This window comes from Antedon bifida, chromosome 2 (assembly GCF_963402885.1).
Source record: "Antedon bifida chromosome 2, ecAntBifi1.1, whole genome shotgun sequence".
In the NCBI taxonomy this organism is placed as follows: Eukaryota; Metazoa; Echinodermata; class Crinoidea; order Comatulida; family Antedonidae; genus Antedon; species Antedon bifida.
In genome coordinates this window covers 13,060,962-13,088,477 of record NC_136227.1, presented here as the reverse complement: position 1 = coordinate 13,088,477, position 27,516 = coordinate 13,060,962, and the positions used below count along the sequence as shown (strand labels likewise).

General features: G+C 31.4%; 2 protein-coding genes and 1 long non-coding RNA gene across 3 annotated transcripts in view; 2 read left to right on the top strand and 1 right to left on the bottom strand.

Moving 5' to 3' along the window:
- Positions 1-27,516, top strand: part of LOC144835448 (uncharacterized) — a 257,525-nt gene that overhangs the window by 63,527 nt on the left and 166,482 nt on the right. The gene's annotated exons all lie outside the window — the stretch shown is intronic.
- On the top strand, positions 15,294-17,503 carry LOC144835168 (2-oxoglutarate and iron-dependent oxygenase domain-containing protein 2-like). The gene is made up of 4 exons (XM_078690229.1): positions 15,294-15,381; positions 15,751-15,875; positions 16,227-16,484; positions 16,986-17,503. Exons 1-4 carry the CDS (start codon positions 15,345-15,347, stop codon positions 17,250-17,252), a joined length of 687 nt encoding a protein of 228 aa, XP_078546355.1. The 5' UTR covers positions 15,294-15,344; the 3' UTR covers positions 17,253-17,503.
- LOC144858886 (uncharacterized) lies at positions 18,462-20,995 on the bottom strand. The gene is made up of 2 exons (XR_013616674.1): positions 20,843-20,995; positions 18,462-18,608 (listed from the first exon to the last, which is right to left on the bottom strand). It is a non-coding gene; the product is annotated as an uncharacterized LOC144858886 (long non-coding RNA).

Below are 27,516 nucleotides of genomic sequence, written 5' to 3'. Positions count from 1 at the left end.
TTCTTCTTCGACATCAGAGTCCATAGTAAGGTCAATGATTTCAATCACGGACCCCATAGTAACTAGTTGTTGGTTTTTGGTCTGTCTTGTCGAGCTCTGTAGCGTTGTAGAATGAGGTAAATATTACAAAATAATCGAGAGTTATATACAGTGAAAAGCGCTGTGTTCCTTTTGTTTCATTAAGTAGCTTCCCCAATGTCATTGAATTTAAATCATCATTCCGTTTTTCCAAAAGATTGCATTGTAATTACTGGGAACTGTTTTAACCAATCGTAATTGTCATTCTGGTAACTTTTTTTGGTCCGTGATTCTAGAACTTAAAAATGAGTACTAATAGATAAGTTCAACGTTCAAGTGATCATCTTACTTAAAAAAATATAAATAAAAATAATTATAACTCAAACTAATAACTAACTACTGAACTAATTTACTTGAATTTAAAATCCTAAGAATAAGTAACAAAAAAAAAATTAACATCTAACGACGGAATTCATTTTTTTTAAAACATGCACAGGTGTTTTCAGTTGTAAATTTGTTTAATTATGAACAGAGAAAAATAAATTTATTTATATCACCGCGATAACCACTTCTGTATTTTATTTTAAGTGAAAGGAAAATAAAATAAATAAATAAATAATTACAATAAAATAATGATATGACGTTTTTACTGGCGATTCAACACCCACTTCCAATGAACGTTGATTTAAATAATGTATCTAATACTGAAGAAGACGAACATTATAGATCGAGAATAATTTCTGAAGAGGAGAGAATTGTATATGACGACACGTCATCGGTAGGTGACTACCACCTATTTCTGGCAAGAAAAGCCGATGTAGAAGATGAGGTAGAAGATGAGGTGTTTACGGAAGAGTACCTGAACCCTGTGCTGGAGGTGGAGATTAAGAAAGAAACTACCGAACTTGAGTACAATGAAATAATGAGAACAATTGAGAAGGTTTTCATAGAAGAATTTATATTCATTCTGAATGACATGGTTGAACGTTATAACTTTCACGGCTCAAGATATGAACAACTGCTAACATTTTTTCGACCAATTCTGGCATTGAAACTTGTGGACAATAGCGCTACCCATTTTGAATGGGCACTAAACTACTTTCATTTACGTTCTATCAATGTTGATGCGTTCGATAAAGCCATAAAGTTGATTACAAATGATTCAGAACTTTTTAATAAGATTCTTAACCAATTGTAATTTGTACAAATTTAAATATTATCTTAACACTTTTTTTTAATTAATGTTATATATTTTTATAATTCTTATTTCTTTTCGGTAAATTTATTATTATTATGGTTGTAAAATATATTGAAATAGAATGTGTGTTAAAATAAAGGTTGTGTTTTTTCTTTTAAAAGCAACAACGAAAATGAAATTTGATCTTTGCGTGTTATTTAAGTATTTGATTTATTTTTTAAGTTTTCATTTGGGTGATTGAGGGTAATGAGTATGGATGAGTACTTAAGAAAAGTATATTACGATCCTAAACACCCCGGTAGTATTGGTGGTGTAAAATTTAATTATGTTATACGGTATTTACTCTATTCAAACTGTGTCATCCTTTGTAAATGTCATTAGCTTCTGTCGAAACAATGGGTTTCTTTTCTTTGATCATGTGGATTTCCAATTTCAATCCATTTCTATATGTCTAATCTGCAATCATTAATTTCCGTTCGCTCTTTTTTTGTTTATAAAATCTCTCACTATACTAAGGATTAAAAATTACAATCGGCTCCGTATATTCACATTTTTGATCAAATTAAATGTTAATGTTGTAACTTTCTAAACACAAATAAATCACATAAATGATAAAAATACATTTCCTGACAAAATTAGTTTCTATGTTACAACTTCTTTTTAAAAAACAAAAATAAAATGTTTTAAGTTGTAACTTTCTTGACCATTACATCTATTATCATTTGTTTGTCGAGCGTTATGGTTGATTTAGAGGAAGTGGTTTTAGCATACATTGAATATAAATTGACGGGGTTAGTTGTTTTGGCTTCACCCATCCTCCAGAGTACTATTCGTGCTTGTAAAGAGTTGGAAAACAATTTTAATGTGTTAGAATTGTGTAAAGATATTTCTTCGGAAGCGCTGTATTATGTATTAGAACAAATGATGAGCGATAGAAAAATAAATGTCGACAGACTTGTGACAGGACTCGTTGTATGTACATGTGTTGCGACACAATGTGACACTGAATTGCAGTTAGAAAATGTAAAACATGTCTCCTGTGGATTTTTCAAGGAAAAGTTTTCGTTATTTGAACTTTGTAATGACGATGAATCGGTTAGTATGTTTCGTTTTTTGTTCGTGGGTAGAACTAATATTCTTAAATTATTCATTTTATTTATAATGCGCGTGTTTCGTTTACTAATTTTTTTTTTATTTTTTATTTTCGTTCAGAATTTGTTTCTGTGTAGGAAGGGAGATGTTTTTTTCAGAGTAGTAGCATTCTTAGTGACTGGTATGGTGTTAACGCTTGTTTTTCGTTGAATGTCTTCAGATGTTTCCTCTAGTCATCAAAACAAATTATCATGAACACAATATTATATTGATCTCTCTAATTAATTTTAGATGTGTTATCATTTATCTAAAATGTATATTTCTCAATAATAACCATTTACTTTATAAATTTGGTAAAAATACATTTATAATATGCCTTCTTATTGAAAGTGTCGTTACATACCGTGCGTCTCAAATTTGTCTTCTTTTGTGTGCGTTTTTTTTTTAGCAGTACGTATTGTGTCTTTCTTAAAAGATTTACAAATGAAAACACGTAGAAAATGAAATTCATTTTGAAATAAAGAAATTGTATTTAAATTTAATAAGTCTATGCTTTATACATTTTGTATGTTTATTTTTGTAATATCACTTATTATAGGCCTATATAAAATATAACTACTGTTAAAAATACTACTGTTTAAAATAAAATAAAAAGTAAACAGAATATTTTTTAATCACAATCATTTATTATGTGTTTTTGCAATTACATTTAACAAATTCAAAAACTTGTTTTTTTTTGTATAAATAAATTAGAAAAACATCATACAGGAGTTAAATAACACGCAAAGATCAAATTTCATTTTTATTGTTTCTGTTAAAAACAAAATTTATTTCAATACACATTCTATTGCACTACACTTTACAAAACATAATAATAATACTTCAACAGAACAGAAAACAAATTAAATTAAGTCAAGAAATAAATTTACCATGAATTAAAATAGGAAAACTACTTTTACAAATTTACACTGACATAAATTAAGTCAAAACATAATTAACTTATTTCATTAAACAAATCTATTGCAATACACTTCACAAACATAATAATAATAATTCAACAGAAAAAGAAGAATTAAATTAAATTAGTTGTTGTTATTTTTTCCGGGCCGATTCCTTGTACCATGCTACTAATTATTTCAAAATTGACTTCCTTTGAATTTTTGAAATTTAAAGTCAAACCTTTGACTTTGCAAACAGTTTTGCCTGAATCTAATAATAATCACGTAATTTTTCGGCTCACCCGAGACGAAGCAAGAAATATATTATTTACTGTCTTTGGGATCTATTTCGTTTGTTAGTTCACCCAAATATTCACCAAACGATGGTTGCCACTCGTCAGGGTTAGTTTTATTAGTAATGAAAACGCATGAATCCGTATCGTAATAAAGTACACGATCCCGTGATTGTTCTAATAGTTCATACGTCAACCTAGCTGTAGCCGTGGTGAAGGCAGCAATTGCTACCTTTACTTTTTTTTTGTTAACAGTATTTTCATTGTTTAAGACTGTCATTAATTAGGTTTATTTCGTTTACAACTACATCTGGGTTAGAGAGAAGATCGATACATCAATATGATTATTAGTATAGAGGGTTTTTTGTTTGATTTTCTGTTTGTCCGAAAAGTTAAAAACATAAAATTAAATCAAACACAACAATAAATTATTTACAATAAATAAAAAAGGAAGATACAAGAAATGAATTGTTAAAAATAGTTTTTGACAGCCGCCAATAATAATGTATGCTAGGTAACCATTACATTTTGATAAAACACAGATACATGTAACTATTACATTTAGAACAATTGTTCATGAATTGTTGCTAATAATATTTGCGTTCTAAAGTAATCCTGACCTTTTCTCATCTTTTAATATCTCTAAATGTCAGATTTATTCTTGGTAGTTTGATGGATGGTTTTTTAGGCAGCGAATGGTACCAATACTCGTTAGTTGGATAATTCATCAATAGTAAGCTACCGTGTTTAAGATCAACATTTACTGGTTCAATACTTCTTTTGTGTCTCATTCCACGTGTAGCACCATGGCGAAATCTAAACAATCGTGTTTGACCTAATGAAATGGACGCGATTGAACTAAATTTGTTGATATCATCGTCATCGTCTTTATGTTCACCAATAGAATCATTACCGTCTGCATATCTAGTAAAGAAACATAAATTAAAATAAAAAAATTGTACTGTAATTTAAGCTAGACAATAAATATCCTTTTTGCACTTAACTTTTTAGTATAAAAACAATAAACCATACAACATAATTAAACACAGTTTTGTGCAGATAAAAAAAGTGAGAGATTCTAATAGTTGACGAAAAGACTGATTACTGATATTGTTCAATTATACAATCTTGAGAGTAAAATTGAGAATAAATCATTATCAATGTTAAACAATGTAACCATAAGGAAGCTTTGCATTATTTAATTATAACAAATATAAACATATATAGATATATAATAAATATGTACCTGTTAACCAAAACAAAATTGAAGTAGAACCCTGTGACTTCTTTCAAATAATCTCGAAGATCTTTCAGGAACGGTGGCCATGGCAAGGCTGGCACTATATTGCCTGAATATGTGTATGTTAAACCCGTATCACCATAAGAAACCTGTCAGAGTTGAAACATACTATTAAAAATGTTTCTCTTATGTATATACAATTATAATCAGTTGGATTCTGGTTAACTGTTAATATTCTGTTGCATAAAACGAAAACAGTGCTGTAGGCCTGGTTAACTGTTATTCTGTTGCATAAAACGAAAACAGTGCGGTAGGCCGGTAATTAAAATGTAAAAAATGCATCTTTTTAAACGTAATAGTATGTAGCCTACATTAACGTCATGAAACCATGAAGAAAAAATAAAGAGAAACTAACCTGTTTTCTAGGTATATTAAACCATCTACCAAACACTTTCACCTTTGCAAGATCACCTGTAAAATATTCAATCTCTTCCTCACATTGTTTATACAAAGTATCAGCTGAGCTTTTATCAAGAAGTTGAATGTAATCACAATCTAAATTTTCTCTCGATATTTTGTGCACTGGAAACTTAAAATATGGGGAAATCATCTGCTGCTTATCTGATTTGATTAGCTTCCGAGTGAAATCTATTTCATTACTTTTACGTGCCTCTGTTGGTTCCTTTGTGTAGTCATCCTTTACCTTTTCAGAAGGTACGTTGCATTCTGTGGATTTTCCTTTGGAATGAGTGAAACCAACTGTTGGTTTATAGGCATTCATTCTGGTAGAGATCTACTGAAATGTCTATTTTGACTACAACCTTATACACAGAATATTGTATATAAAATAATGTATGCATGATGTCAGTAGCGTCTCTCTTTACCCCCTTTTTGTTTTATTTTAAAAGGAAACAAAGAATTCTTTTTTTGTAAACGTAACCATTTATTAATTTATGCATGACATCAGAAGCGTCCTTTTTATTTCTTTTGTTTTTTTCCTTTTATGATTTAAAAGTTAACATTGTATAGATAAGTTACAGTAAACTTTAGTATGTCGAACACCCGTGTCACTGCTTTCAATTTCTCCCCTTTGTTAACAAATCCGGAAGATGGTTAATTACCTGTCGGTAAAGTTCAATCAAGACATACTTATTATTTAACTTCATTCATTCTTATCTTTTTGTTTTAGTCATTGTTATAATATCCGGATCAAATAACTTATTTTGTTACGTTGTTTTAATTAAACCAGGTGCATCTTTTATTGTACCCCTTTTTAAAAATACCGCCAAGTACATGACTAATTCAAATCTTACAACAATCTTTTACTTCCTTACCCAATGTTAACCATTGTATTATTATATCCGAAACATAACACCTATTGACTTCAACCATTGCAAACCATTTGTTCTCATCACAAACGACTAAATCATCACCAAATATTTTTTATTTATTATTTAATAATTTTATATTATAATGTATATTAATATATAACAAATCTATATAACAATTCTAGTGAAATGATATACAGTACTCTATTGTCTTATACTATCCCCATTGTTAATCATTGTTATAATCACGACTGACTAGACCGTTGCTATCTACTACTCATAATACATTGTAATTTTTGTATTAATAGTAAATACAACATTATCAGCACCTTACTAACTAAAATATGAAACTATTTTGTCTTAAATTTAATACAATGCCGAAATTTGTGTAAGGCATACCCGGATAGACGACTATGGGACATTCATGTATGTGCTCAAACTGAACCGATAAGATAAAGCTTATGTAATGAACAACTACCTTCATCAACTTGGTTAGTATTGCTGTGTATTGGTTCTTCATCTATGATACAGTGGCGATGATCTGTCAAAGCTGTGCCTCCTGAACCCCCCAAAAAATTGTTTTTTAAGTAATTGGTATAGAATTTAACAGACCTACATTCCATTTGAAATGTATGAAATATATTTTGCAAAAATTACCTATAAGATTATTGCAGCATAAGATAGATAAATCTTTATTGTCATGAATGCGAACATGAAATTTGTTTGCCTTGATGCTTATATTATACAGAATAAGGAAAAACATAACAGTAGTAGCCTAAATATCAATACAATATAAATACTAAATTAGAAAACCTACATGATTACAAGAGGGATTTAATCACACTTACTTTTTATCCTGTCACCATTGCTGCTGCGAATTGGATTAGTTGCCACATTGGGGCAACGATCTGCTAAACCGACCGAGCATGCGCGAACAACAGTAGACAAACCTGATTTCGCTCTTCAAGAACTCACCTAAAAAGTCAGTATTTTTGCTTACAAACTAAGTTATCTTCTACAGTTTGAAGTTAATATATATAAGAAAAGCAACTTACCTTGAAACTTTAAATGATGTCTAAAAGAAAGGAACAAAAAAGCGTCCAGTTAAGTGAAGCCGCTACCCCTGGAAACATAGGCCAGCGGGAAACTCAAACAGACACACCAGACACATCACTAGCTGACGAGCTGAAAAAAATATCAGACACAATTAACGGTAAGCTGGACAAAGTTTTAAAAAATCAGGAAAATTTTACCAAAAGGATCACAAAACTTGAAAAGGCACAAAAGGAAATGGAACACTCAATTGATTTTATAAATATAACGGCAGAAGAAGCAAAAAAAGAAGTGGAAAAACTTGAAGTAAACTATTCGAATAAAATGGAAGAATATGAAAACAAAATGGCGGCGTACGAAAACAAAATGGCGGCGTACGAAAACAAAATGGCGGATCTTGAAAATGACACACTTAGACTTGAACGATACTCCAGAAGCTTCAATATAAGATTCGGTGGTATCCAGGAAGATGAAAAAGAGGACACACATGTCAAACTTAACAGTTTATTTGAAAAGGAACTTGGACTTACGGACATCATTATTGAAAATTGTCATCGAGTTGGAAAGCGTTCAGCAAGTAAACCACGACACATCTTGGCTAAGTTTCTCTACCGGCCTCAACGGAACTTAGTTTTAGCGGATGCACGGAAAAAACTGAAAAATAAGACCATATTCGTTACTGAAGACTTACCAGAAAGTGACTTACGCAAAAAACGGGAACTTAAAGATATCATGGCAAAGGCATACAAGGAAAAGAAACGGCCACTGTTTAAGAATGGATCCCTATATATTAACGGAGTACTATACCAAGAAAAATAAATGCAAGTACACTACATTAGTTTTCTAAACAGGACAAATATTTAAGGTTGTATACTGCACATTTATAGATGTATTTTAAGAGCTGAAACTATCGTACAATTGTACGCGCTACACTCTTTTAGTTTATTATCATTACCGACACTAAATAATTTATCTATTCATTTATTAATTTATGTTTTCAACTTTTGATAAAGAAGATGAACTGCAAGATTGTATGATTACTCTAGATAATAAATACTACGACACCAAACAATTCAGAACAGCAAATAAAAACACAAACACAAGCCCTGTAAACCTATCATTGTTTTCACTGAATTGCCGTAGTATGGTAAACAAATTTGATCACATTAAAAATTATATTTCAACTCTGAATTATCCATTTACAATAATAGGACTGACTGAAACCTGGCTATCTGAAAAATCTGATATGAAATTATATAACCTACCTAATTATGATTTTATCCCATGTAATAGAGAAACAAGAACCGGTGGTGGAGTTGCAATCTACATAAAAAATGATGTAAGGTATAAAATTAGAAATGATCTAAGTCAATTACTTACTGGTGCTGAATGTGTCTTTGTCGAAGTCTACACATCCACCAAGCCCATTATATGTGGGGTCATTTATAGATCAAACAATGTAGAAACTACCGTACAACTCTGTAACACACAAATCGATGAAATCTCACATAAACTTACAAATGAAGGGAAAGAAACTTACCTAATGGGGGACCTAAACTTTGATCTAAACTCATATGAAACAAACATCAATGTCAGAATACATGTTGACAGCCTACTATCCAACTCATTCATTCCGCTCATAAACAAACCAACACGTATCACTAACCAATCAGCTACAATACTAGACAACATATTTACTAACTCTATATCCACCCAATCAATAAAATCCGGCATTTTAATATCAGACTTATCAGATCACTTTCCAGTATTTTGTATAAACAAGACAGAAATATTAAAAAAAACAGAGAAACAAAAATATATTTTTAAACGACAAAACACAATACAGTGTTCACAAACTTTTAGAACAGAACTCCTGAATGAGCAATGGGAAGATACCCTAACGTATTCAAATGCTAATGAGGCATACCATTCATTTGCAAATAAATTAACTGCTACAATAGACAGGTGTTTCCCACTTAAACAAGTTAGAATAAAAACAGATAAGTTAAGATCACCGTGGATGACTAGTGGTATACAAAAATCTATCCTAACAAAACAAAAATTGTATAAAAGATACAAAACGAAACCAACACACAATAACAAATTAAAATACAACCGTTTTCGAAACTGTCTAACAACAACTATTAGAAATAGGAAAATAGAATATTATGACAATGAAATCAAAAGAAACGGTAATAATGTAAAAAATACATGGAAAGTAATAAATAAAATATTATGTAGAAATAGAAAAATAAATATTCCAAATCATATTAAGATGTACACTCAAACATATAGCACGTCTACTGACATAGCAAATGCTTTCAACACATACTTTGTTAATATTGGTTATGAAATGGCAAGAAATATTGGAAGTAGTCAGAACAGCAACAGAATGTACATGAGAACAAATATGTTAAGCTCGATATTCTTCACGGCTGTCACTGAACACGATATTATGAAATATATAAGTAAATTAGATAAGAATAAGTCATGTGGTCATGATGATATAATGATAAAATATATTGTAAGTAATTATGACCTACTTTCAAAACCAATTGCTCATATTGTTAACAAATCACTGGAGAGTGGTATATTTCCAGATCAATTAAAAATAGCAAAAACTGTGCCTGTGTATAAAAAGGGTAATAAAGATGAGGTTAGCAATTACAGACCGATATCTATCTTACCATGTCTATCTAAGATCTATGAGAGGGTAGTATACGATCAGACAATGTCATTTTTACTTAAACATAATATACTTAGCAAGTCGCAATATGGGTTTAGGGAGGGACACTCAACCGAACAAGCACTTCTTCAAACAATAGACACATTGACCAAAGCAATTGATAATAAAAAAATCGTAATAGGGGTCTTTCTAGATCTGTCAAAAGCATTTGACTCTATGAATCATGACATATTGCTTGATAAACTAAGGTATTATGGAATAAGAGGCATTGCTCTAGAATGGTTTGTAAGCTACTTAAGTAATAGGAAACAATATGTAGAAATCGAAGGATGTAAATCTGATTACACAGAGATAACACACGGAGTGCCCCAGGGTTCGATATTGGGGCCTTTATTGTTTCTATTGTATGTTAATGATATGCCTGGTGTATGTACGCAAACAGAAACAATAATGTTCGCAGATGACACCAACGTTTTCTTAGAACATGATGATATTGATACTGCATTTAATATAATGAATAATGAAATACATCGTCTAAGTATGTGGTTCAAAGCAAACATGCTTACTGTAAATGTAACAAAAACGAAATACATATTGTTTAAAGGCAAAACTAAACCAATTGATATTGGCCTAAATAAGCTCAAAATAAACGATGATGTACTAGAACGTGTAGAAAGCATACGATTTCTTGGTATTGAACTGGACCAGTCCCTGACGTTCTCGTATCATGTACATGGCATAGCCACCAAAATTTCTATTATGATTGGTTCCCTAAATAAACTTTAAAAAATCCTTCCCTATAAAGTCTTATTAACTATATACAACTCACTGATCTTACCAAATATATCATATTGTATAACAGTCTGGGGCACTACTGATGCCAAAAACATGAAACGTATCCTTGTACTTCAAAAAAAGGCTTTAAGAATTATATGTAAAACAAACTACTACCATCCATCTTTACCACTATTTATAAAAACTAATTCCCTTACCGTTTATGACCTATATAAAAAATGTGTTTCACTTTTTATGTTTAAATACAATAAAAATCAACTGCCATCAAATTTTCATTCTTTTTTTCAAACATATGACTCTATTCATGTACATGATACGAGAAACAAAAATAATTTGTATATCATCAAAAAGAACACAAACATGGGACAAAGGGGAATATCTTATGAAGGGCCAAGAATATGGAACAATATTAGTAACGAAATTAGAATGAGTAATAATTTGTATAATTTCAAAAGGAAAATTAAAAGTTTATATATTATTGAATACAGGAACAATGTAAATAGGTGTTTATGTTATGAAAATTGTTTAATTTGTAATCGCATATAACTGAATTATCAATTGTTGTTTTTATAATAATTAATATCAATATTTTAAAATGTTAAAGTTTAAGTTGTTTCACTATTGAAAGGGGCGCCCAAATTAAAGCTTGCTTGCTGTGGCGTCCCTTTTCCACTTACCAACTTCTTTTCTTGCATTATATTATTTATGTTCATTATCAGTTGTATATTTACAGTATTATGCTACTCTGTATTTCGCTTTATTATTTGTGGAAATAAATATTATTATTATTATTATTATTATTATTAAACTGAAAAGAAACAAACACAATGTGTTTCAATACTGTATAATGATGCTTGTTTTTTGTACTTTATTTCAACATGTAAAAATGTATCTGAAACTCACCCTTTCTCTTCTTCATTGGTGCAGCGTCGTCATTACATCTTCTTGGCAACTTGCGCTTCATTGTTATCCTTTTAGGTGGATTTGGTACGTAAAAAATTGTTGGAATGGCATTCCATATTAATTTTTTGGAATACTGAAATCGCTGTGATTCTTCAAAATGGTTAGAACATAGTCTACAATTGTTGTAGAGGTAGACAGCCGTTTTTTTCCTCAAATCATTTCTCCTCGTATTCTGAACCCATTTCGCACACCTATAGAAACCATTTTGTTTAAATATGATGAAAATATTCTATTTTGGAAAATTGCAGACCAATAAGTGATATTTGATTTAGGGGTTATGTTATACTAGACCAGTATTTAATTGTTTGATTCACTCAGAAGCGTTAGTAAATATGCCCGTATGTTCTTAAAAACTACGGTAAGTCTAGGCCTACTGCAATTGAAATATAGCCCAGGTGTACGTGGGACTAGGCCTAGCTAGGCCTACCTTTACACACTTTACATTCCTGGATGAAAAAAAAACAATTCTGACTGCTAGCCATAGAAATGTCAGTCGACATTAGTTTCCACAGGTTATACTGTTATTTGTACTTCATAATTTATCTAATAATTTAGGTAATTTAATTAAAAAGTTAGATTTAAGTTTATTCTTAGGCTAATGAATAGCATCGGCTAGGCGGGGGACACCATTCTCTCTGTTAATTTGTGCAATTTGGATTATATTCTTGTAAAATTTACCTTTTTTTATCTTTTGGAAAGCGGAAAAAACTTAATTCTGGATTCCTTTTTGCATTATTAATATTATTGCAATTGATAGCAGCACACCAACATCCACAACTTTTTCCCATTGTTGTCTGCCTAAAAAAAGTTTCATACATCCCGACTTATGGCGGCGCCCTACCGCATGAACAATATTACTGTTACAGCGAAAGCCGCGGAATACTCATTCTTGTAATATATATTCTTTGCTATCAATCAATCATCAAGATAGAAGCCAAGCTTGCTACAGAACAGTAAGCATACAGTTACGTAGGCCTAGAAAATAAAATGAGTCTTGATGATAGAAAGAGCTGCTATGTTTGTAGCTGTTACTATACCCATAACATATTTTTACCTAAGTTTAAACTGCATGTGACGTATATAGATGGTAAAATATTTGCTGATATTTGGAAACCGGTAAAACCTGTTGCTGCCAAATCTTCTCTCTAACCAGACACTTAGGCTACTAGGCCTAGACAGCAGAGCCTACGAAAGCCCATTAATGCCATTTTAAGTATATGTTTTTTGAACGTAATCCGTTCTAACGAATTAGTAATTCGTTTGAACGGATTAATAATCTGTTCAAACGAATTAGTAATCCGTTCAAACGAATTGCAACATATACAACAAGTGCCATTTAAAGTATATGTTGTAATTCGTTTAAACGGATTACTAATCCGTTCAAACGAATTACTAATTTGTTTAAACGGATTACTAATTTGTTCAAACGAATTACTAATTCGTTCAAACGAATTACTAAATTGTTTAAACGGATTACTAATTTGTTTAAACGAATTAATAATTTGTTTAAACGGATTACTAATTCGTTCAAACGAATTAGTAATTCATTTGAACGGATTAATAATCCGTTTAAACAAATTACTAATCCGTTTGGACGGATTCCTAATTGGTTTGAACAGATTATTAATCTGTTTAAACAAATTAGTAATTCGTTTGAACGGATTAGTAATCTGTTCAAACGAATTAGTAATCCGTTCAAACCAATTGCAACATATACAACAAGTGCCATTTAAAGTATATGTTACTAATCCGTTCAAACGAATTACTAATTTGTTTAAACAGATTAATAATCTGTTAAAACGAATTAGGGATCCGTTCCAACGGATTAGTAATTTGTTTAAACGGATTACTAATTTGTTCAAACGAATTACTAATTCGTTCTAACGAATTAGTAATCCGTTTAAACAAATTATTAATTTGTTTAACGGATTACTAATTCGTTCAAACAAATTACTAATTCGTTCAAACAGATTAGTAATCCGTTTAAACAAATTATTAATTTGTTTAAACAAATTATTAATTCGTTTAAACGGATTACTAATTCGTTTGAACGAATTAGTAATTCGTTTGAACGGATTAATATTCTGTTTAAACAAATTAGTAATTCGTTTGAACGGATTAGTAATCCGTTTAAACAAATTAGTAATTCGTTTGAACGGATTAGTAATCCGTTTGAACAAATTAGTAATTCGTTTGAACGAATTAGTAATCCGTTTAAACAAATGGCACTTGTTGTATATGTTGCAATTCGTTTGAACGGATTACTAATTCGTTTGAACAGACTATTAATCCGTTCAAACGAATTACTAATTCGTTAGAACGGATTACGTTTGAAAAACATATACTTAAAATGGCATTAATGGGCTTTCGTAAGACCCTGGTCTGGTCCTAGTTAAGTAGAACTACTAGTAAGCCTGTCTAAACTAACCCTACCCTAGACCTAGGCCTTTATTTTGGAAATTAGATTTTTGCCGCTGTAGCCATACTGAAAACTTTACATATATGATATAGGCCTTATAGTCTAGGGTATGCAGTATTTTTATAATTTACATGCACAGGTCAAAATTAACAAATTATACATTATGATGGTAGTAGTTTCCATAAGTGCTCCGTTCAAGCACTGAGTGAGTACATATATGGTATGTAATTTAAATGTGAATGGGAAATAGAGAGAAACAAGCTACAAATTGGAGCTACTGTATAGTACATATAATATTAATAATAAAATGTGAATTGTTTGTATTATTTTGTAGATTCTTAAAAACAAAGGGTGTGACAATGAAGAAGGATTCACAGACGTTCTGAGAGTTGTAAGTAATTGATGTTTTAATTTATGTAATTATGTTAAGTTATCTGGCTGATAATGGTACAAGTAGCAAAATACAGTTCATGTAGCAGAATACGGTACCTGTGTAGCAGAATATGGTACATGTGTAGCAGAATACGGTACCTGTGTAGCAGAATACGGTACCTGTGTAGCAGAATAATTGTACATGTGTAGTAGAATAATTGTACATGTGTAGCAGAATAATTGTATATGTGTAGCAGAATAATGGTAACAAACAAGAAACGTAGACAAGTTACAGTATGAATGAAGACAAGTTTTGATAATTATTATATTATAAACATATATCAGTAAATGTGAATTGTCAATAAACTCTTCTAGGAATAAAACAGAATTTGGCTCATGCAGACAATTTTCCTCATAGTGGGACTTTCAAATGCAAAACTATATTTTCTTTGTTTTATTTCATACCATTAAACACATGTTATCTCACTAACAATTCATTTCAGGTTAAAACACAAGTAGAACGTAGAAAATCACTTGGCCGAGATTATTTAAAGAGAAAAGAGACAATTTTAAAACATTACACACCACTCAATCAAGAGATATACAAACTACAGGTCTGGAATTAAGTAGTACAAAAATGAAAAGAATATTTTACCTGTTAACTACACCTTGCTGACGAAATACAACTATGAATGCATGTCTGATTTTGTAAAGACCAACTATTACAACAAACGTTTATCTTGAATACTTGTCTCACTACAACTGACAAGGACAACTTCCCCCTTTAGTTATATTTTTAGTTAAATATCTTGACTAAAAATATTTGAAATAGTTTGAAAGTTTTTCTTCTTTATGTTATTATATTTTCTCGTTGAAATTGTTGTACATTTCATTTCTGAGCCTAACATTTCTGGAGTTGGTTGAACATAGTAAGCAGAAAAATGCATCAATGCAAAGTTTGATAAAACTCATGAGTACTGAAAAAGGTTTGTTGATAGTTGACCTATTGTAATCAAATTCTATAAAAAGTTAGTAAAGAATTCTCTGACTGCCATACAATAACTGTACATTGTGAAGCTCATTCTGCCATGGAACAGTAATCGAAAAAGATCAAAATCAAAGCTCCACACTAGTATAGCAGGCTTTCCTATATGATTAAAACTATTTGACAAAAAGGCATATTTCAAACACATTAAAGGAAAAGTCAAGCACACAAAAAATGGTAAAATTACATGTTTTTGCATTGTTATTTTGTGAACAATGGATGTTCTATAACTCAAAATGGCATTCAAAAACTTGCATATTTACTTTAATTACGTTTAATGTTTCACATTTAACTGTTTTTTTTTATGTAGGAGAGCGTATTTACTCTTTTCCAATTTTTACTGAAGAGTTTTGTAATTCATTTAAAGAAGAAATAGAACATTTTGAAAACACAGATTTACCAAAAAGAAGACCAAATACAATGAACAATTATGGTGTAAGTGTGGCTACCGTAAATGCCCTGCTTTGCATAAACTACTCAAACCCCCACCCCACCTCAAATTAACTCCCCTTACTCCATACAACATGAATGCCACCACATGCATTACACACAATATTGTATTATAACACATTTGTATAATATGTAGTAGAATTCATTGACTTCCATGATCTACAATTGACCAAGCATTGTGATTTTTACTGTATTTTATTACTTCTTGATATTGATTTTGTTTTTAAAGAATTTATTTGATTTCTTTGTTATGTAGAAGGATTGAAAATAAATAAAAATAAAATAAAGGCCACTACTATTAGTAAAGCATAGACCTGCTTAAAATTCTTGTAGTAGGTATTAATGAATGAATTAGGATTTGATGACTACTTCATCACACCTTTACGTCAGAATTACATAACTCCACTCGCTAGGCTCTTGTATCCAGACTGTGGTGGAGACTTGTTAGACTCTCACAAAGCTTTTGTTGTAAAGTACAAGATTGGAGAAGATTTGGATCTTAACTATCATTATGATAATGCAGAGGTCACTCTTAATATATCACTTACAAGTGATTTCACTGAGGGCTCATTGTATTTTGGAGGCATGCGTCATGTAAGTAAAAACAATGCCTGAAAATGTCCGGTTATAAAAAACAAAGCAACGATTTGTATAATTTTGGCACTGAATACTCTATAATTAAATGGTTTACATTCTATTTTAAGTAATACTTTATGACCAATATGATTTTTTTATTATGACCGATACAATTTTGTTATTATGACCGATACAATTTTGTTATTATGACCCGAATACATTTTTTAAAAGTAAAAATGTAGCTATATCATATTGTATATATTCTCCCAACCACCCTCAGATGCTTGTTTTCAGTACCTTAACTTTTTTGTTCATACACATGATAAAGAATCAGGACAAGGTGTTCTTAATGTCATTTCCTCGTGGCAGTCTAAAGCCAGTCTAACATTAGTCATATAAAATATTGCACACTAGGCTGCCATTTTGGCTTTTGTATACCTCTGTTGAATCTACAAGTGACCTGATTGTCTTTTATATAGCAACATAGCAGGTTTGTTAATTTTGTGTTGTTTTTAACAGCAACAAGGAATAGAAGAACCACAGCGTACTGAATATTGCCACAAGCCAACGTATGGTTTAATTCATCGAGGACAACACATGCACGGTGCTCTTCCAATATCAGATGGTGAACGGTACAATCTAATTATTTGGATGCGATCTTCCAAAATAAGAAATAAAGTGTGTCCAATGTGTGATAATAAACCTCAACTTATTAAGACTGTTGGATTCGGAGATGGATTCACTCAACCAGAAAATACAACTGTCGATGTTTGTTGTACTTTATAATGCATAGCTCAAAAATTTTACAACTCAAATAATATATTTACAAGATTCTTCCAATGGACATGTGTATTTATGACCTCTCTGCGACCTAACTATGTGACATGTAAGGATGTCAAGAATGGTTGAGCCTGTGATGTAGCAGAGACATTGGTTTGAAATCCTTTTTTTGTTTGAAAAAGTGTGTCGGCTGTGAGGTTTAGGAGAAGATAGAGTTTATGGGAAGTTTATAAGAAGATATGAAAACATAGTCTTCATCAAAGGGAACTATTATAGTACTATATATACATTAGTATATTCTTATAAATATATATTATATAATAAAAAGAATAAAACTTTTATAAAGCGCTATTTACTGATGTTTTACAGCGCTAAAACGAAAATAAAGAACTGATTGTAAAATTGTTGGAAAAATGTTTTAATAAAACGAAAGAAAGAACTAATTGTAACATATTGTTGGAAATGTTTAATAAACAACAACGAAAGAACTACTTTAGTTATTGGAAAATGATAGAAAGAACATAAACGGCCATCTCTTGCAGAGGCCTATTTAGTTCATTGTTGAAAATGATAGAAAGAACATAAACGGCTATCTCTTACAGAGGCCTATTTAGTTCATTGTTGAAAATGATAGAAAGAACATAAACGGCCATCTCTTGCAGAGGCCTATTTAGTTCATTGTTGAAAATGATAGAAAGAACATAAACGGCCATCTCTTGCAGAGGCCTATTTAGTTCATTGTTGAAAATGATAGAAAGAACATAAACGGCTATCTCTTACAGAGGCCTATTTAGTTCATTGTTGAAAATGATAGAAAGAACATAAACGGCTATCTCTTACAGAGGCCTATTTAGTTCATTGTTGAAAATGATAGAAAGAACATAAACGGCTATCTCTTACAGAGGCCTATTTAGTTCATTGTTGAAAATGATAGAAAGAACATAAACGGCTATCTCTTACAGAGGCCTATTTAGTTCATTGTTGAAAATGATAGAAAGAACATAAACGGCTATCTCTTGCAGAGGCCTATTTAGTTCATTGTTGAAAATGATAGAAAGAACATAAACGGCTATCTCTTACAGAGGCCTATTTAGTTCATTGTTGAAAATGATAGAAAGAACATAAACGGCCATCTCTTGCAGAGGCCTATTTAGTTCATTGTTGAAAATGATAGAAAGAACATAAACGGCTATCTCTTACAGAGGCCTATTTAATTCATTGTTGGCAAAGTGCTTTCAGTGGTTTATTCAATTCATCGTAATCTGGATTCAATTTGTCTTCTACACGTTTCATCCAGTCAGCAATTTCAGGCTGGTTCTTCAGTAAACCTTTACCAGATGGACAGGCCAACGGTTGAACAACCTGAAAGAATTTTAGAAATACTATTAATATATATGAAATATTTTAATGGGAACGAATGAAAGTTTTTCTTACTAATGCATGCACTAATGTAACATAAACTCCAAATATTTAGAATTTCATTTTTTTTATCGATATTTATTGTTTCTGTTTGATGAATAAACAACGCTATGACAAAAATGCATCTTATAAAATCAAACAATGCTCCTTCAGAAGGTTGTCCGTTGATGGTTAATGAATAAAGAGCGATAGGATGATTTGGACAATGGGAATGTCTCGTATAAAATCAATTATAGCTCCGTCGGAAGGTTGTCCGATGGTTATTGAATAAAGAGCGATAGGATGATTTGGACAATGGGAATGTATCGTATAAAATCAACTATAGCTCCGTCGGAAGGTTGTCCGTTGATCGTTGATGAATAAAGAGCGATAGGATGATTTGGACAATGGGAATGTATCGTATAAAATCAACTATAGCTCCGTCGGAATGTTGTCCGTTGATGGTTAATGAATAACGAGCGATAGGATGATTTGGACAATGGGAATGTATCGTATAAAATCAACTATAACCCCGTCGGAAGGTTGTACGTTGATGGTTAATGAATAAAGAGCGATAGGATGATTTGGACAATGGGAATGTATCGAATAAAATCAACTATAGCTCCGTCGGAAGGTTGTCCGTTGATCGTTGATGAATAAAGAGCGATAGGATGATTAATTTGTACAATGGGAATGTATCGTATAAAATAAACTATAGCTCCGTCGGAATGTTGTCCGTTGATGGTTAATGAATAAAGTGCGAAAGGATGATTTGGACAATGGGAATGTCTCGTATAAAATCAACTATAGCTCCGTCGGAATGTTGTACGTTGATGGTTAATGAATAAAGAGCGATAGGATGATTTGGACAATGGGAATGTCTCGTATAAAATCAACTATAGCTCCGTCGGAATGTTGTACGTTGATGGTTAATGAATAAAGAGCGATAGGATGATTTGGACAATGGGAATGTATCGTATAAAATCAACTATAGCTCCGTCGGAAGGTTGTCCGTTGATGGTTAATGAATAAAGAGCGATAGGATGATTTGGACAATGGAAATGTGTCGTATAAAATCAACTATAACTCCGCCGGAAGGTTGTCCGTTGATGGTTAATGAATAAAGAGCGATAGGATGATTTGGACAGTGGGAATGTATCGTATAAAATCAACTATAGCTCCGTCGGAAGGTTGTCCGTTGATGGTTAATGAATAAAGAGCGATAGGATGATTTGGACAGTGGGAATGTATCGTATAAAATCAACTATAGCTCCGTCGGAAGGTTGTCCGTTGATGGTTAATGAATAAAGAGCGATAGGATGATTTGGACAGTGGGAATGTATCGTATAAAATCAACTATATTGATGGTTAATGAATAAAGAGCAATAGGATAAATAATATATTGTATATATTTTTATGTTGCGTTTTTTTGTTTCCTTTCATTATTTTGCTCAATTGTTTTATTTTGGTTGCGCCACTAACTCGGATGTCAATATAAATTTGTGCTGTATTTGAAATAAATAATAAGGTATTATAAATGTATATTATTATTTATTTATAGGTCAGCTGGTGCGTTTACAATTGTTAATCCATCCATATCTGTGAAGATATATACACCAGGCCTAGAGAACCAATTACGGTTATTTAAATAAACGCAACCGCCCCACCCCCTCTTCCTATAAAACATCCCTTGTAATAAACGCCCCTTAACTCTTGAATTGAGTCTATTTCGAATATAGTGTAGGGTAGGCTATTCGTAAGCTTTTTATGAACTAATCAAGTTCTACTACTCTAAATTGCATATTTGTTTATGTAGGATGTACAAGGCAGGCAATGCAATTTATTTTAGAGTGATTTCATTTTGTACATGTTTTAAATTGTATCTTGTATTATTGTTATTATTCGCCAGTTTCATAATGTATTTTTGTTTATGTTTTAATGTTTTTCATATGGACAAATAAATATTAGCAGTATCAGCACTTATTCCTTTTATTAACTATACCTACAGAAAACGTCGTTTAAGATAATGCTTTTGCTAAATAAATAGGAAATACGAATTAGCAATTTACACCTCCGCTAAGGTAAATACAGACACACTTTAACAATGTGTGAAATATGGTGTTCCAAGTTAACTAGCTAGAGAAATAAAGGGTTAATCACCTTAATTGTGATTCATTAAATGTAGGCCTAGTACTTACATCAGTGTAAGATATCAACAAAATGCCCAGTTTTACCGTGACCATGTGCTGCCACCGAGCACTCGACATTCTACGCATACGATTACAGACTGTGCTTGTTATTAGCAGAAGGGTCAGATCCCTTCCTGGAATTGACATTCGTTATATTTTAGTTACCTAGGAGTACGTTATGTTGTAATTAATAAATAGAAATAATTCTGCTCTGTAGTGCTACTTTAAAACGTTGGGAAGAATTAATGATGCCTGTCTATTTAGCTTAAAATCAAGAAATGTCGTTGTGTCGCGACAGTTTGTTTTAAATAAGTTAATCTTTTGTACATTAAAACTAGTATCCAGTTATGATTGATTCTTGCTATACAGCTGCAAATTATACGACTTGTAGTGCTGGTTTTTCTATCTTAAACTTATATAAACCACAATGTATTCTTGCTAATAACAATATTCATAAACATAAAGTTATAAAAAGTACAAGAACATTATTATCGATATTTTTTCGTAACAAATAAATCGATCTGGTAAGGCTTACAAGCAAACTGAAATTTGATAAAGCAAGCATTCATTGTTCTGCTTTAGGCCTACACACCTTGAGAAAAATAATGAAATCGTGAATAACAAACAGTGATACAGAAACTGGTGGTGCTTGTTTTCTATCTTTAGTTTTAAATAGCACAGTGTGTTATTGCTCCAATATGAATAATATAAGGAAGTTATACAAAGTACAATAACAGGCCTCTCATTGTTACCGATCTTTTTATCCAATAAACAAGTCTTTCTAGTACCGGTAAATCGGAAGTGTGGAAATGAAACACATTTTATAGGCCTATGCTCCAAATATTATTTGTTTTACAGCTTTATATAAGGCAGCTTTAAAAGTTCAACAATATTAATACTGATTAATTTTTTTTATAAATACTAGTAATTCGCAGAAAAAAAAACAGGCGCAGCTTAAAAGAAAAATGAAACAAGCTCTGATGAGTGTATTGTTATGCCTATAAGGAAGTAAAGTATGCCTACAATAATAATAGTACTAAGAAAACATAAAATCAATTACCTTGTACAGTTGTACATTACAGTATCACATCGATTTGGCCCTGGTTGGAATCTTTTATATTATGTACAATATTTAGGGTTTTTTATTCATGCAGATTTTTTTTACAGTGCCTGACAATGTTATGTTATGTCCGTTCATTTTTTTTATTCAATCGAAAACAAAAAGGAATTAGAATTTTGATTTTCACTTATATTTTTAATATTATTTTTTATTAGTGGTAGGCCTAATGTTCCACGCGTATAATTTATATTATCAACCCATTGCCAAAAGTAAATAGACCCAGTGTACCAACAGATTTTAGGCCAGTTACAAGTACTTTACTAAGTTAATGTTTTGAAAGATTGAATGTATAAAGACTCAAAGAAACATTTGTAATGATATTTACCAACGCCTTGACAAAGTCAAACAAAGTTATGTAAATGTCTATCTTTATCGATTTCCCCACTGCATTTAACACTATTTACCTCATGTTTTAATTGATAGGCTGTTACGTTTTAATGTTTCATCTAATCTTGTCAAATTTATACTTAGTTTCTTGATTGATAGACAGCAGATGGTTGAGTGTGGTATCCTATCGAATAAAAAGGTTGTTTTATTTCTCCAATTTTATTTTAATTTTATACTAGTAGTTTTAATATTTTAAGTAAACATTGCAATATTTTTAAATATGCCGACGATACTGTTATTAGTGGTTTTATTTGTGACGGAATCAAGATATAAATGAGTATCTTAATGAAGTTGAAATATTTGTAAATTTGATAATAGACTTATACCTGCATAATGCATTAGTTGAAAGAATCATCCAATATAAATATTTGGGTACTATAACAGATAACACATTACAATAGGAATCTAACTCTCTTATGACTTCCAAGAAGCATCTCAAACACTCTACTTTCTCAGAAACCTCAAGCAAATTAGAGTTGATAACTATGGAACGCCATCGCTGCCTCTGACAGCAACCCAACACATTTCTATTGTATTAGTATTCGGCCCATTTACCATTACGTTCGACTCTTTCAGCATTCGGTCCATTTCTATTCGGCCTATTTATCATTACGTTCGGCTCTTTGAGCATTCGGCACATATCTATTCAGCCCATTTATCATTACGTTCGGTTCTTTCAGCATTCGGCGCTTATTTATTCGGCCCTTTCTCAATTACGTTCGGCTCTTTTTGATTCGGCCCTTTTTTATAAGGCGCAATTCAATTCTAACCTTTGACATGAGGACAAATGGAAGAAAATCAACGGCTGAAAATAATTCTATGAATTAACATGATTAAAGTGTTAGAGATAAATAAAATAATAAATATTCATTAATCGAATGGGCATAGGGCCTGAAATCGGTCGCGCTATATTGTATGGGGTGAGATATACATTTTCGTCGTTTATATAGATTTAAGTGATATTTTTTAGGAGCTAGATTTAAGTAATTTAAGAACACGTGTGGAAATGTTTTATTTGGTTAATTGGTTAATGAATATTTATTATCAATAATTAAATTGTTTTGTAGGATATTATTAGGTGTATCACGCGTTAACTTTTAAATTATACAATAAAACAAGTAACGAAACATTTTCAAAAAGCACACATTACAATCATTGAAACCGGTAAAATCTAATGAAAACAAAAAGTAGCCATAATAGGAGATAATAACATTTAAATTCAATTCAAAATTCTTTAATCATCCCACACGGGGCAATTCAAATAAAAAGGTCTGGATTAAAATGATCTTACAAAAATTACAAAATATCACAATACACAGTAAAATATAACAAGAGTCAAAGTTCAAGAATTTAAGAGTCGGATGGCCACTGGCAAAAACGAATTTCTTTTCCGGTTTGTTCTACATGCCATGAGGCATGAGCTCGAAATCAAACGAGGCATGGTTAACATTTATATTTACTGTAGGCCTATTTTAAAAATAATACGAAAGGGCTGCAGTCGCGTACTCAAGTTAGTGTTTACCGACCAACCGACCGACCGACCGACCAACCAACTGACACAGTGAGCTGATACACGACTAAAAACCTGTAATTTAAAGCAAAACATCAAATTGCCTGTCAGACAATGGATTTTTGGTTAAATTAATTGCTTATTGTGTCTTTTTATAAGTTAAAGCATTATTTGTTTTCTTGTGACTAAATATATTTTTTTAATTGTTAATATTTTTGGGGGATGATAATACAAAGATGATGATAATTATTATATGATAACGATGATGAAAAACCGCATTTATAATTGTAATAAATGCTAATAATATACTCATCTAATTAAAATAATAACTAGTTTCTTTTTCAAATTAGGATCGCAATCGCAAAATGATTTGAAAGTTAAAATTCCACTACCGATTGTATGTGCGACACTAATCATATTACTAGTAGTGGTGGTATGGAAACGGAAAGGTATACGAAGCATAAGCGACCACGGCGACGATTCCGATACGGCTCGGAATGACCCAGCCCTCAACGATCCTATGCTATAAGATTTTACAAAAAGAAGATAGAAAGTCACCAATGCATAGTGGAGTCAAAGAGGCTAAATACAGTATCCCTTTTATTATGTTTGAATGTGTAACGGTATGAAATGAATCAATTTATTGCAACAAAAATACACAAATATATATATTATATACTGTCTCTTTTGTTGTATTTCTTTTATTCCACCCAGGAAGCACTTGCCAGTTCTTATGCTATGACTTTATCTAAATTCGTTCACATGTACCAAAGGTAAATTACTGAAAAAAATGACAATGCTGTGGGTATCAGTGGCTGGATCTCAATGGAGATACCAAAAAAAAGTGAAAAGCTAAATCAAAACGTTAAAGTAAAACAGCCAGAAAGTTAGCAGAGCTTTCGGGAAAAACTAGCCCTTCATCAGTGCAAGTGAAGGAATTTGGATAAAACATAGCATATGCAAGAACTGACAAATTTTTTACTATGATGAAATCTTTAAAAATATAAAAAAATGATGCACTGTCAAACTATATACTGTTAAATTTAATATATGAACATTTTAATTAAGGAAAAAGTTAATGTTAAGTTTGTTATTTCGGCCTATGAAAATGTCATAATTTGTTTGATTGTCGAAATTATTTTTTTTAAATTTAGTATGCAATTAATGATGACTTAATCAACTTTTGTTCTATTAATTTCATAATAAATCATACATATGATACACTTTAAGAAAATGAAATGCAAAATAGGTTTTCCCGATCGTTCTGACGATCTATCTAATTTTAAAATTTAGCATATTTTCATCATTTTGTCATTTTTTACGTGCTCGTATAACGTAATTTCGAGTTGAAAAGTGAATCAAATATGATGATATTATTAAAGAAAGGTTGTAAAACAGAAATCGGGCAAAAAGAGCGCATATTAACATTTAACGCGCAGTGCGCATGTAAAAATCTGCGCACTCATGGCACTCATTTAAACGCTCTAAATTGCCTGAAACTTACTCTTATTTCATCGAAAATAAATGTTGACAATTTTGAACATTTTAAGTGCGCGTACGCATGCGTAACATGCGCTACGCACGTAATTATATTGCCATATGATGATTTATGCCCTGAAATTTATGAGTACCAAATTTTATTTAATTGTGATTCATGCTTGTGAAGATATGATTACAAACGTGATTTCGTTAAATCGTGCTTAGACCGCGTAATTTTTGATTGTGCACCGTGAAAACATAACCACGATTCCTGGCTATAAGAAATATACTGTGAAAAATTGACTTAGCTAGATGAAACTGATATCAAGACAAGGCCATATACAAGTTAGTGTTTACCGACCAACCGACCAACCGACCGACCGACCAACCGACCGACATAATGAGCTGTAGAGTCGCGTTGCACGCACGCGACTAAAAATACTATTTTGATAGATTTAATATACGTTTATACAAATGTGTTGATTTGCGATGAATGGAACATTCCAAATTATTTGGTTGAACCATGGAGGTATAACATGGAGGTATTGGTTTAACACAAGTAGGTAAATTTATGGGCCCTTAGAGTAAAACTTAATGCCTTAAGATATAGTATTGCATACTGCTATACAATACTGTAAATACCTAAACCACTTTTGGACGCCATTTTGAATCGCAAATTTCTTACTGTGAGTGTTGGTACTGTTAGATAAAATATAAACATATATACAAATAAACTGTATTACTGTGAGTGTGGGAGGCCCTACTGTTAGATTATGAACACATAATATACAAATAAACTATATAACTGACAGTTGTTTCTCAACAAAAATAAATGTCGTAGTGGTGTATCGTCACATCTACTTTACTATTTCAATCGACTATGACACTAGTAACAGTTTAGCAAAGTATTAAATCACAGATGTTTTACTGTATTTAGTGGTATATTATTATAGGCCTATAAAACATGAACAAAATATTTCGTTGCTGATTGGATAAAGAATATATTTAAAAATGGTTCCTCTTTGTACGTTCCCTCAATATAATGTTACATACAAAACACAAATTGGGTTTGTTTAAAATGAGTCAAAAAATCAAAAATTTCTCTTTAGGAAGTAATTCCCAGGGTGCTAATTTTAGTTGACTGCATAAATCATCGTGTCTATTTATTCGTTTCTGTAAACGACAATGTATTATAGTCCTGCGGTACGTACATTTGAAATCGCAAGTTTTTTTACGCTGAAATTACTATGTATTCGAGAACGTCAATCTGGGCACGACCTCGATTGTACGCGAGCGAAGGAAAGGAAAGGCAAAACAAAAGGAAATAACTTTACACGAAAATATCTTTAAGAACAATAGTTCATTGTTGGAAATATTTACGCCTCCATTCTATAATCTGGGTTTATATTATCCAACGATAATACAACTTACTTTACAGTATAATTCCGAATGTAAATGTTGTTAATGGGATGGCTATACTTGTTTGTGTTATTATTCATACATCTAGATCCGTGGTTGACTTTTTAATAGGTTTGACAATGCTATACAATTCATTTCAAAATTGATCATTTTCGCCGATTTTAGCTTGTAATTTGTATTAATTAAACCATGGATTAATCTATTCTTTAATCCATGATTAAACAATTCATACATTCACAATTCTTGAAGATTAACAGGCAAAACATATAGTTAACATACTTAGTATTTGTTACTGTACAATATTATTTGCAGATGTTTCCTTTATAAACCTCACTTCCTGAACAAGACCATTAAGTTTGAAATTATGAACTATTTCTAATAAGGAAGTTCATCTTAAATGTGTTGAATTGGTGCAGGATAGGCATTTGTATCCTGTCTCAAGATTGTTCAAGTCAAGTTTTGTTCCATGTAAGTTTACAGTTGCTGCTACCATCTCGTCCAAGTCAGAGGTTATTAGTGGATATTATCCTGTCTCAAGATTGTTCAAGTCAAGTTTAGTTCCATGTAAGTTTACAGTTGCTGCTACCATCTCGTCCAAGTCAGAGGTTATTAGTGGATATTATCCTGTCTCAAGATTGTTCAAGTCAAGTTTTGTTCCATGTAAGTTTACAGTTGCTGCTACCATCTCGTCCAAGTCAGAGGTTATTAGCGGATATTATCCTGTCTCAAGATTGCTCAAGTCAAGTTTTGTTCCATGTAAGTTTACAG

Coding starts and splice junctions, on each gene's coding strand:
- LOC144835168 (XM_078690229.1), top strand. CDS start 15,345: ATGCAAAGTTTGATAAAACTCATGAGTACTGAAAAAG. Junction 15,382..15,750: donor ACTCATGAGTACTGAAAAAG/GTTTGTTGATAG, acceptor TTTTTTATGTAG/GAGAGCGTATTTACTCTTTT. Junction 16,485..16,985: donor ATTTTGGAGGCATGCGTCAT/GTAAGTAAAAAC, acceptor TGTTTTTAACAG/CAACAAGGAATAGAAGAACC.